We start from the raw sequence: 13801 nt of genomic DNA on the forward strand, positions 1-13801 counted from the left end.
ATGTCCAGGATATTACCTTTTATAGACACTGGGGTGACTGTAGTGTACAGTATCATCCATGATTGCCCCCCCCCCCCTTCTGTCTTTTGGAAACATAACCTTAGGCCCAATCTATACACAGTTTTTGCCGATATCTGTGGAGATGTCGGGAGGGATCTGGAACGTTGGCCACGGGACACCCGTGGCACTTGCAGTCATAAACAGCTATATAGCCTAATGAGCCCGCGTAATATGCTAATGAGCCCTCCCAAAGTCGGGACACATCTACACGCGCGCGGAAGCTGTCGGGGACCCCTGCTAAGCTATCGTACGAATCCTCCGGACCTTTCGGGAGAAATTCTGCCGATATCTTTATGGCGATATTGCAGTTCCATCTAGATGCTGAAAAAAAGCTGCTCGCGAGAGGTTGTCGGTTCGCCGATATCGGGAAAAACCGTGTCTAGATCGTGCCTTAGATACGAATAATTATAGTACTACCCATGGAAAAGGTGTATCATTTAGTTTTAAAAGCTTGTAGGATTGATTCAGAAGTTGATTATGCATTATCCATATAATCTTAACATTGTTGATTATAATAATTAAAGCCCCCATGCAACGGCCTATGCGAATTTTGAGAAATAAATGAGGCTAACCATGTGTAACACGGAAATAAAGTCCTTCTTGACGAAGCGCCACCTATTTTGCACGCACAAAGCAAAAACTGCACCTCCGGCTCACATTTCTCAAAAGTGCGGCTGGACCGGAAGTGACGTCACACGGGGCATTCCCGGCACCGCGGGAAAAACATCAACACTTTTGCAGACGACATTTCTGTCTCAGCGTCAACTTTCACTTCCTTCCTTGTTGTTTCCGTCGTTATGTAATTTTTTCGTCATGGTTAAACGCTGTGTGGCTTTTGGGTGTAGTAACACGTCTCGGTTAGGTTTTAGTTTGCATAAATTCCCCCAAACTCCGTGGAGACGTCGTCAATGGGAGCGGTTCGTCCAGCGCCGAAGAGCACAGTGGACTGTAGGTGCCTGTTCCTACCTTTGCAGCAAACATTTCTCCGTGAAACAGTTTTATGGCGGGCTTGAAAGTCAATTCGGGCTGGACAGGCGGGCCAAGCTGCAGAAAACGGCCTGTCCGGATATCTTGGACGCGGCAGACGCAGACGGAAGTGCCGGGCGAGAAGGAGCGTCGTCTGCTCGCCGGTCAGCTGTCGAGAAGCTCAACAATCACCGGGTAGGTGACATATTCCAACGAAATAATATCAGATCTATGGTAAACGACGAAAAATATATAAAAATAAGATATTGGTGTGTGTTGTATGTTTGAACAAACAAATAAAGGTAGCGTATCTACGAAATTAAGTGGCCCATGGGGGAGGGGGGCGCCGGCAAAATATGTAAACAAACATGCCTACGTCACGCTTGTTCCGTGAAACGCTGGCTTAAGTATGGGGTTAATTACATGACATATATCAACATGGCATTCACTGTCATCATATTTTCTGTTTTTGTAACTGAGCCCGTAAAAATGATGCACTCTGAGCTTACTTTAGTTTAGCTGATGTCTTAAATGTCATGTTGTAGGGTTATATTTTGTAGTTTTCTAGTTTGTAAATAGTTCTATCCCTTCATCTTTCATACAGATAATTGCCGACCTGCTAGAGGATCATGTAAGTTGTTGTTTTCTATAGAATAAGTTTTGACAGTTTACTCATAAAGTGCAGGCAGTCTGGAATATACGAACATTTCTATTTTTGTTATTCTTGATGTATTGTGTTACTGAAAATGAACACATGTGCAGTACTTTGTTGAAACAATATTAACTACATGTATTTAATGAGAAGAGGTCATTAAGTATTTCTTGCATTGCTTGGATGACAGTAGGTTTGTACCTACAATGTACCAAACAATAAAATTTGCAATAAAATTGTTATCATCAATTTGCTGTAGGAGAGTGAGGCAAGAGGCACTGTTGAAATTGAGGTAAGTGAATTACAGATATCTAGATAGCAACTCGTTTATTTTCTGAGACAATCTTTTTTGGTGGCCGGTTTTGAATGTAACATGATATAACGTTACATACTGAGTTGTTATGGCATGTGATTGTTCATCAAGATATGTATCACAAAATTATTGTCATTTTATTAGAAATATTATGACAGATGCTTCATGCCCACCATTTTTTGACTTAATGATTATGCAACAAATCATAAATTTTCTCCATATTAAGGATGAGCAGCTAGAAAGTGCACAGGATGCTGGTCACATGGATGTTGGAGTGCAGACAAAACAATCAGTCAGAAACCAAGGTAAAGATTATGGTGTAGTTTGGTTTATAACATTGTTAAAATGTATTGTGACAACTATTTGGGAATGGAAGAGTTGGTCAACCCTCTTTTTCTTAAACCTTCCTAACAAATTAAAATAAAGCACTTTCTTTTCTTCTGTATTACAGGCACCCAGGTTACACCAGGAAAGGCTGATGTGGGTATTCAGTGTATGCTGCTGTGCCCAGAACATCATACCCACATGCAAGAGGATGAAGAAGAGGAGGAAGAGGAAGACGAGGAAGAGGAAGATGATGATGATGATGAGTACTTCCCTACAGAGGAGGAGCTCTTGGGGGCTAAGAGGTTTGCCATGTCAATTTTGTAAAAACACAATACTATTATAGTTCCTTTTCTCACTGTAGCCACAGTTGTCACTTTTTCCCTCGTAATATTATCAGGTTTATTTACACAATCTATTCTTTGCTTTCATTGCCAAATACATGTAGTGATGATGAGGACTTTGACCTTGAATGGGAAACACATGAGGGAAACACAGACACACCACCGCCACCACATCGTGAGAGGAAGTACCTTGTGTTTGAAAGTGCTCTGCTACAACTCTTTACCTTGTGTCTGCTTTGTGGCGGAGCAGTGAACTTGACACTTGACACGGCAGGCTCTTTCTTGCAAGTGACACAAGTTTGCAAGTTATGCAAGTTTGTGAGGAAATGGTCTAGCCAACCATTCATCGGCAACACACCGGCAGGAAACCTCCTGATGTCAGCGGCTATTCTTTTTGCAGGTATTATGATTTACTGTTGTAAGATGTATTACAACATTCATCTTTACCTCACATTCTATACCGTTTGTTTCTTGACCGGTGCAATGGCCTAGTGGTTAGAGTGTTCGCCTTGCATTCGGTAGGTCGTGAGTTCGAACCCCGGCCGGGTCATACCAAAGACTTTAAAAATGGTACATGCTGCTTTCTCAGCTTAGCACTCAGCAATAAAGAGAAAGAGTATGGAAGTTAAACACACATCACTACTAGCGGACCAGCCCCCTGCTGTAGTGGCATAGTGTATGTGTGGCCCAAGGGCTACTCGAAATGGAGATGGGCGCCACCCCAAAAGCATCTGCGCAGATATAAGGGTAACTTTAACTAACTTAACTTATACCGTTTGTAAAGTGTGGCTTAAATATAATTCTAAAACTGTTAAGTACATAAAATTTATAAACAGTTATATATGAGAATATTTGAATATAGGAGAATATTTCCAGTCATTGTCACCTAACAGTAACAAATCAATGTCTTTGTAGGTGCAATTCCCAAACAAGCGCTGCACATGTTCCGGCATTTGAGTTGCCAGTGTGTCTCCATCAGGACTTTCTTCCGTCATCAGCGCCTTTACCTGCACTCTGCAATCCAGAATGTGTGGCAGGCACAGCAGGATGGGCTACTCAACTCAGCTGTACAGCCGCTCATCCTGGGCGGTGATGGGAGGGCGGACAGCCCAGGCCACTCAGCAAAATTTGGGTCATACACATTGATGGACTTGAGAACCAGCAAGATTCTCACTATTCAGTTGGTTCAGGTAAGCTAAAATGTTTTTCTTTTTTTTTTTGCATCAAATTTTTTGTACCTGCATGCGTTTAAACAATCATATCCATTTGCAGTGAGTTTCCTTAGGAAGTATTCAGTGTTCTTTAGACTTCATTACTGCTCACTTTGTTATGAAAGCCATGTCCTGCGATTGTTATAATCAAACTACTACTATAACATCTATCTTTTCATAGAGCAATGAAGTTGCTGGCGGAAGCAATAACATGGAGAAGGAAGGGTTGGTGAGGGCAGTGGCATTCCTACAGGCCAGGGGGTTACAGATCTCCACCCTAGTGACTGATCGCCACCTACAAGTTGCAAAATGGGTCCGGGAAAATCTGCCAGCCACCCGGCATCTGTATGACATCTGGCACATCGCTAAAGGTTAGCATTTTTTAGATATTTATTTTGGCTCACCACAATCTCTGATGAAGCTTTGAATAGGATTCAATAAATAATAACCATGAAACATGTACAATCCATAGACATTTTTTAACATTGGCGTTTTTTGGCGTTGTACTACCAGGGATCAGGAAGAAACTGAGTGCACTAGGAAGACAAAAGGAGTGCGAGCTTGTCATCGCCTGGATCCAATCCATAATAAACCACCTGTACTGGTGCGCGACAACTACCAGGGAGGGAGAGGGAGAGCTTTTAGCAGCAAAGTGGGCGTCACTAGACAACCACCTTCACAATGTGCACAGGGGACACAGTCAGCTGTTCCCCCGGTGTGAACATGGTAGAGTGGCGAGAAGGAGGCAGTGGCTTCAACCAAGTAAGACTTGTTGAGCTATTGTTAGGCGCGAATTCAGCAATTTGTGATATACAGAACATTATTCATTTATTGAGATGGTTTTGTATGTAAGACAAAGTGAATGTGCATATGATCCAAATACAAATTATTGAAGTATATTTATTTTTCAATCGATTCTGGACTGTGGTAGTACAACTACTATTGCATCTGCATAATTCAATTTCCATCAATATTTTTTTTCTGTTTCAGACACAAAGGCAAGTGTCAAGCTGACTGATATCATCAACAAGAAAGCTTTGCTGCGGGACATCAAGAAGTTGAGCAACAAGTATCAAACGGCAACGCTGGAGGCATTCCACTCACTGATAAACCATTTTGCACCAAAATGGGCCTCATTTTCTTACTGGGGTATGTTGTCAAGGTGAGTTCTACTTCCAAGATGAAGACAACAAATTAAAACTAAAATAAAATGTTATCCTCCATAAACATCAAATTTCTCACTTTATAAACATTTGTATTCTAGATTGTACTGATCTGTTTCTTTTTTACAATAAAGATTTTAAACAACAACAACAACAACACTAAACTACCAGGTTATGTAAATATGCCATTTTCAATAACTGGTGGTTTAACTTTAAGGGATTTCTAGTGTAGAGACCCCCACCCCCACCCTCCATGTATGCAGAGTTTATATATATTGTTCTACATTGTATTGGCAGACTTTGGGATTGGAGATATTGTACATTTTTTTCAGGTTGGTGTAATTATGTAGCCTAGTGTAATTATGTAAGTAGATGTTACATATAACCTGTTTTGCTTTTGTATCAAATTGTACTCTACTCCTCTCACAGGCTGTACTTAGCAGTACTTCACAGCAATGAGAACTGTGGACGGCCCCAGCTGGAAACAAAAGAGGGTGACAAGGTCTTCAAACTTCGCTTCAAGAAGTTCAAGAAGGCTTGCACTGTGCAAGAGGTAGTGGGAGACTGTACATTTGGTAAGGACTACTGGTACTTAAATTGATTGTAATTGTTTTGAATTTATGGAGAATTGTTAGGTCACTCTATAGCTAGTTTATGTACACAAGAAAAAATATATAACACAAATTCAGCTGTCCAATTCTCTTCTTTCTGTAAAATGCAGACTATGTGACTGTCCTTATGGAGGAAACCATCAGGATCTGTGATGCTGGTGAGGAAGCACATCTTGTTCAACCGCCACCAACACTGGCCAGTGCTTTTGACAGACCAGAGAAGGAAGCTGCAGTGGATGCGCACAGAACACGGTTTGGCAGAAATGATGACTAAGGAAACAGTTAGACCCTAATTCCCTTTGACTCCAGTGAATTAATCTAAAGGTGGATATTTGAATCCTGTATACTGTGCTGACGGGAAGGTCTCTCTAATCTTCTTGACCGCACAGGCAGGGTTGATAACTCTTATCCTGGCTCCTAGCCACCCCCAACACCACCTCACCAACTGTCGGTACGCAACGTATCTGTATCTCCTAAATGAAACAAGTTTAACTTTGTTATAGAATACATGCAGTGAAGTTACTGTTCCCCATCTGTGGTCGTCTTTAGTAAGATGAAGTGCTGCTAACGCAGTGGACTACTATACAATTAGCAACCACTTCTAATGTTAACACTGAACCGTTTAAAGTACTGTGTTGAAATGTGCAGGCTGCTAATAGATGAACAGAGTACTAGTAATAGAATGGTGGATTTCTATAGGTTACTTTGTTAATGATCATATGAACAATGTCATTGTCATCCCTGTCATAGAAACTGTACACTGGTTACCTATGAAGCAATGTAAACAAATGTTCCATAGGATTATCAACATTTGTACATGATACATAATGTTATATGTACATGTTTTTGACTGCTTATGTTACTTCCAATGTTAACACTGAACTTCTTGAAATACTGTATAAAATATAGAGGCTGCTAAATATGTTATTGCCGGTTAATGTCTGAGTAATACAGTAATAAAGTATAAAGAGTAAAAGAGTATTATTGATAGTCTAGAGTAGATGGTGAGTCTTGTGAGTCTATGAGTATGGTGGATATCTATAGATTAGTATCAATTCAATGTAACGCCCTTCGTAGAAACAGTATACCGATTGTCTGTACATACAAGTTCCTTATCAACATTTGTATATGTATATAAGTTTGTTTCAAGAATTGTTAACAAACATTTCCTGACTGGTCAGCTTTATGATTCGGTTGTTATAATAAAGCTTTTCATCACTTGACAAATGATGACATGGCATGCATGTACAGTACAATAAAATGATGACATGGCATGCATGTACAGTACAATAAAATCAATTGGCTGATGAACAACAAATTGACCCATTTCAGTATTGATTAATGTATTGGGTATGTTGACAAATTGATTGGTATATTGATTGATATATTGATTGGTTGATTAATTGATTGGTTGATTGATTGATTGATTGGGTATTTAAATTTCATTCATTGTGTTTGATGGATTGACAGCTTACTCATGAGTTGGATCTTGACTGGGCCCATACTCCTGTCTATATTGAAAGTAAGCACACTGAAGACACCAGATGTCAAGGCAGATAGACCTAAACCCAGGGTGCAGGGTAATGCAGTCTGGGACAGGTGTCACAAGCTGGTGCCTTTTGTCATTTATCGGTGACAGCTCATGGCAGCAAATGCACTCTGCCGCTGTGGGCATGATAACGCAGTGGCCACATGTACACCTGAAACACCACATCATACAGGTATGGAACTTTTCCCCTAATCACTTCATTATTTCAAATTCCAAATAAGCACAGGAAATTTACTTGGGATACATGAAATAAGTTGAATTTATTCACTTCACAACATTCAACATGTGGACATTATCCGATGCACTGTGATGGTAGCGAAAAACTATAAACTTTTGCAAATTGAACAAGCCCGTACGCGGGTGGGAGGGGGGCGGAATGGTTCCACCGATTTCGTGCCATGGGGACTAAACTGCGAAAATGAGGCTCAAAGCAAAATGCTACCACGAAGTTGCACTATTCAGGGTCCCATTACAAAATAATGTAAAGATATAGACTCTATACAGACAGCGTAAAAAAATTGCGCACAAAATTCACTTGGAACAAACTATTATGACGTGAGTTTGGTGGGCGCGGTATCGAGTACAGTACACACCAGGTCAATGAGGTCAGCCGCTCCGCATTTCCACGATCTTCTACTTCTGCCGTGTCGCTGTCATCCTCCCCTGCCTCGGGCTCGAATTGATACGGCAAAAACGGCACAGCCTGGTCGAGATCGGTCGTGTCACGATCTGCGCCCGCCATTTTGGCTACCGTCTTGGCGAGGAGGCGGGAGTACCCCGTGTGACGTCACATGACGTCATCCACCAACTTTGCCGACCTCGGGGAAACCCGATACGTTTGGCGCGCTGTGTTAGAAACGACGGCGCGATGGGGGCCGCGGTGCCTATGGTTGATAACTCCCACCGGCAATCTCACAAATAAGCAAAGAAAATAAAACTTTTCAAACCCGTTGCACTGGGGCTTTAATGACTAAACAACTTAAATTGGTTAAAGTTCTTGACTCAAAGGACAATGCTGACACACCACTTTTACTTAACCCTTAATCTACATGTATAGCTAATTATCCCTTAAAGTGCTACAGTGTCTTTTTGACACCAAGTTTACATATAGTGAATACTGATAGCATTATGTAAAAGGGAGAGTATTCTAAACACTATCATATACAAGCTGTCAGCATTCAAGCAACTTCTGCAGAAAAATCAGAATCTGATACTTTAAAAAAAAATGATAAAAATATGTATGACTTGTTAGGTGACAAATTATATACCCCAAGAGGAAATTACCCCCAACTGGTTAATGTTCTCTGTGAATGTAATTACATTTTGTACATCTACTTTTCATTCCCAAAGAGTGTTACTAACACATTCTCAACTAAAACGAGAAATTCTCCATACGATATCTGCAGATTGCAGTCACCTATCTGCAGACTGCATATACCTATCTGCACACTGCTGTCACCTATCTGCACACTGCAGTCACCTATCTGCACACTGCAGTCGCCTATCTGCACATTGCAGTCACCTATCTGCAGGTGCAGATAGGTATCTGCATATAGCAGATACCTGACTGCTGACTACAGTCACCTATCTGCACACCACAGTAAATTTATAAGACTGCATACACTTATCTGTAGATTGCAGTTACATATCTGCAATCTCCATACACTCAGGTGAATGCAATCAGTTCAGTCTGTAGGCTGTATATGTACATCAAAAGTATGTTAAATTGTCAAGTTAATGTTTACTTACGAAAATAAGAGAACAAAGAGCCCTGTTAACCTGCATCAGATCTGTCATACCTGACTTCTAATTACAGTTACTGACGAGCAGCCAAAGTGACTTCTGGTGGAAATCTCTGTAATGGCTTTCCTGTATTTTGTTTGCTATGCTCGTTTCAAAGGGGTTATTGTAATTTGGACACCTAAGGTCTCATTGATGAGTTTTTTCTTCCCAAAGACTTCTATGTTATAATTCGTGGTTTACTTGGGCGCGTTCATAATGAAGCTATGTGAAATTTCAGCAGATTTTTCATTCTTTGTTGAGCACATTTACCCTATACCCAAAAAAATGCCAACGTCAACTATACATAGGTCAAGTTATTTTTTTTTATGATTAGTAAATCCCCACAGAAGGCTCTTTTTCCCTACTATTGTAGAACCACACCACTCAGAACCCAGGTGGCTAGCACTGTATACCTCCGACCTGGCGCGCGGCTGCAAAACTTTACCTGCTAATTTATTCAGTTACAAAGAAGCTCACCAATCTAACTTTTGAGATTAGTTGCGCTGGCAAAGGGGGATTTATTTCTCACCGCTAAACACACGAGTCCATGCAGGCGTTTATTTTTTGGCTCTTTGAAAGTTTGAGGTCATTTTAAGTGTTTAGGCAGACCCTTAGTCTTACAAATAAAGGCAATTTTTGAGGGGCGACATGAAAACCCTTGTTATATGTTCCTTAATGTCTTGTGAACAATTGGCCTTCTTGGTGTGCATATTGCCCCTCATTTATGCCAAAAATATTCATTATGAAAGAATTCCAATTGTCTATACATATAGGAAATGCCTGGGTAGGGTCTGCCTGGGTTTATTTAATGTCATATTATTTTACAAACACATATGCTGCGGAATGCTGCAAAAATTCAGGTGTTTATACAATATATTCTTTGATACATAATCTGTTGAAAATAACACTCCCTTCTCAAGTCAAGTCCCTTTGAAAAGATGAATAGAAAGCAAAAGAGATTGGAACAGATATGAAAGTTGTGTTAACATCCATAACATTACAGCATTGTAAAATGATGTGGAATTAAGTGCTCTAAAAGAAAGATTTTGTTTCTTCCAAGATCCAATCTGATTTGGACAGGCTAGAGGATATATTCCTCCGCTAGAGGATATATTCCTCACGCCCCTGTTACTCCTGTCATCATTAATTGGCCATGAAATGGCTTAAGTCAACAATGTTCTCTGGGGGTGGGGTATCTTGAAATCTGTCTCAGAGGCAGCATGATATATTCCCAGCACCAGCACTGTAACTGTTTGTACTATACAATATAAACACTGTCTCTATTAAGGAATGTAAGCTGACACACTTATGTGTACCACTAGGCCACACCAATTCAATTTCTTGGTTCACGGATTTTTTCATGAAAAATATGGAGCGAACGGGCGAAATAAAAATAAAAATTGTAAAATGGTTGGGGTAAAGGTAACGGCTAATCCAAAACATAAAGAAAAAAATGTTTTCAGCTTGAAAAAAGTACAAAAACACTATTATTGTACAGTAACAGCACCTGTACCCACATTTTAAAGAGCTTATGATATAAAGGTTAATTTGCTACACCAAAAAGTTGATGAATGGTTTCATTAGTGGTGAAAATTTGCTGAGTGGTAATTCTTATTTTTATTTTTTTTTCCAAAAAATAGGAGCGAGCGAATCCGTGAACCAAGAAATTAAATTGATGTGGCCCTAGGTCAAAATTCAAAGTTCCTTCATCAAGTTCACTACAAGTTAGTGCACAAGCCATATCCAATAATTCAAAATTTTTGTTGTGCCTTATGATAGTTTTCAAATTCCAAGGAACACAATACACATATACCATAATACCCTCATTGTTTAGAATAGATGGGCAGCAGATGTTCGGGCATGCAGGGTACTGACATACTGGACAGGATGTATCAGGTGTCCTTGCTTCCAGATCTATAGTTCAAGCAGATGTTGGGAAAATATATGATGTTTTCTGACCTGAAGAGGTTCCTCTGATAGCCACTTTTGCTGCTCAAAAAACAGTACGATCTTTTACCCCAAGATCAGTTCTAGCTTCTGTCTTGTCCAAGATTGCATAGAAGCTGAAAGTATATGGGGAAAAAGGCTTCCCACAGAGAGATTCTATTCTCCAGAAACTGTAGACTAGCACTAGAAAATTCTGAAGAAGTTTCATTACATTCTCCTCTGTCTCTGAGGTGTTTGGAATCTAAAAAAAATGCGAGTTAACTTGATATTCAACATAACGCTAGTTCACCTTTATCCGTTGTACCTAAAAACAGGATACCTAGGGATATCACGTTGATGGACGGTAGTTTCAAATTGCATTTTTTTTCAATATAATGCAGTTTGAGACCACCGTCCATCGACTTGATATCCTGAAATACCCTGGTGTTAAATACAACGGATAAAGGTTACCCCGCGAATAAAGGTGAACTAGCGTTAATACCTTCCAGGTAAATATGCAACCTGTAAATTTGCTCATGGCAAAGTTGCGGCTATAAACATCATCATATTTTTCTAAGTAAGTAAAAGATGACTTTTTTGCTGGACAAGGTTAGAATAAATCTTAAAATTTGTCAAAGCAATTTAGAAGGTACTCAAGCTAGGGGCTATGTCTCCAGTACATTCCAGATGTGATCAGTTCCACATGGATTGTCCCAGGCAGGCCAGGGAAATGCTGCCCTGACTGATCCCTTAGGGGGTAATACAGACCAGGCGCTTGGTCAAACAGACTCACACAACTTCTTTGTCTTTGTGGCCTGTAGCATGTACATGACTGGCCCAGACACAGAGGAGCTAGCTCCAGGACAATGATATGAGTAGAGTTGATCTATCCTTTACAATTTGATTCTGGTATCTACTGGACAAACAGACTCATGCCCGTAGCCAGAATTTTGATTGGGGGCGTTCTTTTCAGTACTTGTGGGACCATGGAGGGCCTCTGAAACACTATTTCCTGCATTTTGACTGATAGACTAAATTTTGCTGATAGACTCGCTTAGATTGAATGAAATTTCTATCAGTGAAAAATGCCAGTCAGTCCGGCTTTGAAAAATCTCGGACTGTAAAAAGCAGACCTTTGAGCGTGAAAAAGTGGACCATTTCGGCATGTGTGTGGGGTTCTTCCGAAGTGTTAACATGTGTGTAATACAACAGTACTCCTTCTCTGGGTTGAGGAGCCATGAGGACCAGATTAGTCATGCTTGGCCTGACACATTACAGGAACTAGGATTCTGATGTACCATTGAATCTTGAGAGAAAAGACAAGTACTCTACTCTGCAAGTATTTGACGCATGCTATGATTAAAGATAAACTTTCATAAAAAAACTGTAACCATTTTGCTATTACAGAAGGAATTTGTAAATATCTAACAATAACAGTGAATATTGCCTTGAAATGTGTTTGAGACAATCCCTGTATTTGCTACTTCCTTAGATTCTCACGAACTGGTCAGGCAACTGTTGAGCATTTTATTCATCATTGTCCTGGCCTTATGTTTCTCAGGGGATTTAGAAGAGGACTTTCACCTCTTTTTGACCCTTCTTGAAAGACAGGAGGAGAGTAGAAAAATCCTCTTCTGGCTCCTGGAAATCGCACATGCATGGGCCCACACTATTACCACTATATAGGCCAAATGGTTTGATTGGTGGCACTTGAACACCACTGTCCTGTTACACTACTCCCCCTTTTCTTTTTTAAATTCATCCTCGACTCTCCAAGTTTGATATTCCTAATGGCTATCCGGCATACTTTGCCATTTCTCATAGGGTCAGTGCAATCACTGAAACACTAAGAGGTGAGTAGAAACAGTTTCCTGACTCCAGGGATTTGAACTGGTGGCATTGAACTGCTAAGTGCTACTTGGATTAAGTTCAAAATTCATTGAACTATAACCCTGTTCAGATCACATAACTCATTATAGAAAAGTAGGACACTTTCACAGTCTTATACTGCTTCCAGAAAAGAAGTCAAACCCCAAAAGCTTAGACTGTACATGTAGCTCTCAGCAGTCCATAATATTACCTGTATTTCTAGAATAGCCACGGTTTTTACTTGTCACCATTGTTATCTATTCCAAAGTCTTTTATTTTCAGTATGTTTACTATATATTCTGTATGTGTCATGCTGCAATTAGCCCCCAGGAAAGAACTTGCAAATAAAACTAAATCTATATTAGAATCACAGGGGATAGGCCATATTTGACTTTTCATTGAATTTTGGTTCCTAAGTCCACCATTAGCGCCCATACTAATAGCTAGTTTGGGTGCCTCTGAGTTTTACACGAGTGAGTTCTAATCCAGCTCTGTAGGATGAGTATTACCAACACCCTGGGCAGGCCCTGTTACCCAACATTTTGGCTATGCGTGTAAAGACCAATGGGAATGCGGGAATAAGAGCCAGAGGAGTGCGCTGAAGTCATGTTATTGCAATACCCTGTGTCTAGGTGACTTTGTGGCACTACATGTACATGTAGCTAATGTCATCGTCTATATGTGAAATAGACACAAAAACTGACTGAGCAGGCTACCAACTGCTGTTATCTTTGAGCAATTGGCCATGAAATCAGACTGCTCTCTTAACCGATGGTTAACGATGTTCTCTGGGGGCTGATCTCAGAACCTCATGAGGGAAGTTATGTGAAGGTTTGGTTGTCCCAGGCCCAACATGATATTCCCAACACTTCTGACTGGAAATGCTTATACTAAAATCTCATTGCTAAAAAGCTGATGCAGCTTTCATCTCCAAGACATGTAAGCTGGCACACCCACACTGTAGCATTAGGCCATTATAGCAAGTACTTTATGTTGTGTTGTAGCCTAATGGTTGTACTTGAACAAGTGAC

The 13801-nt window shown here is 40.4% G+C and overlaps 3 protein-coding genes across 9 annotated transcripts in view; 1 reads left to right on the forward strand and 2 right to left on the reverse strand.

Moving 5' to 3' along the window:
* Positions 1-13801, reverse strand: part of LOC118406636 (cGMP-inhibited 3',5'-cyclic phosphodiesterase A-like) — a 106189-nt gene that overhangs the window by 35267 nt on the left and 57121 nt on the right. The gene's annotated exons all lie outside the window — the stretch shown is intronic.
* LOC118406641 lies at positions 582-6625 on the forward strand. Of its 2 annotated transcripts, XM_035806865.1 has the most exons (12): positions 582-1221; positions 1631-1657; positions 1938-1970; positions 2218-2296; positions 2443-2620; positions 2764-3059; positions 3575-3849; positions 4052-4241; positions 4384-4632; positions 4861-5032; positions 5463-5608; positions 5755-6625. In XM_035806865.1, the coding sequence occupies exons 1-12, from the start codon at positions 622-624 to the stop codon at positions 5916-5918; spliced, it is 2409 nt and encodes an 802-aa protein (XP_035662758.1). In that variant the 5' UTR covers positions 582-621; the 3' UTR covers positions 5919-6625. The 2 variants fall into 2 exon arrangements, with proteins under 2 accessions (XP_035662758.1, XP_035662759.1); XM_035806866.1 differs by lacking the exon at positions 1938-1970.
* LOC118406678 (P2X purinoceptor 7-like) lies at positions 5920-8133 on the reverse strand. The gene is made up of 3 exons (XM_035806941.1): positions 7787-8133; positions 7120-7344; positions 5920-6117 (listed from the first exon to the last, which is right to left on the reverse strand). The coding sequence occupies exons 1-3, from the start codon at positions 7933-7935 to the stop codon at positions 5958-5960; spliced, it is 534 nt and encodes a 177-aa protein (XP_035662834.1). The 5' UTR covers positions 7936-8133; the 3' UTR covers positions 5920-5957.

Source organism: Branchiostoma floridae, chromosome 19, assembly GCF_000003815.2.
Source record: "Branchiostoma floridae strain S238N-H82 chromosome 19, Bfl_VNyyK, whole genome shotgun sequence".
NCBI classification, from domain to species: domain Eukaryota; kingdom Metazoa; phylum Chordata; class Leptocardii; order Amphioxiformes; family Branchiostomatidae; genus Branchiostoma; species Branchiostoma floridae.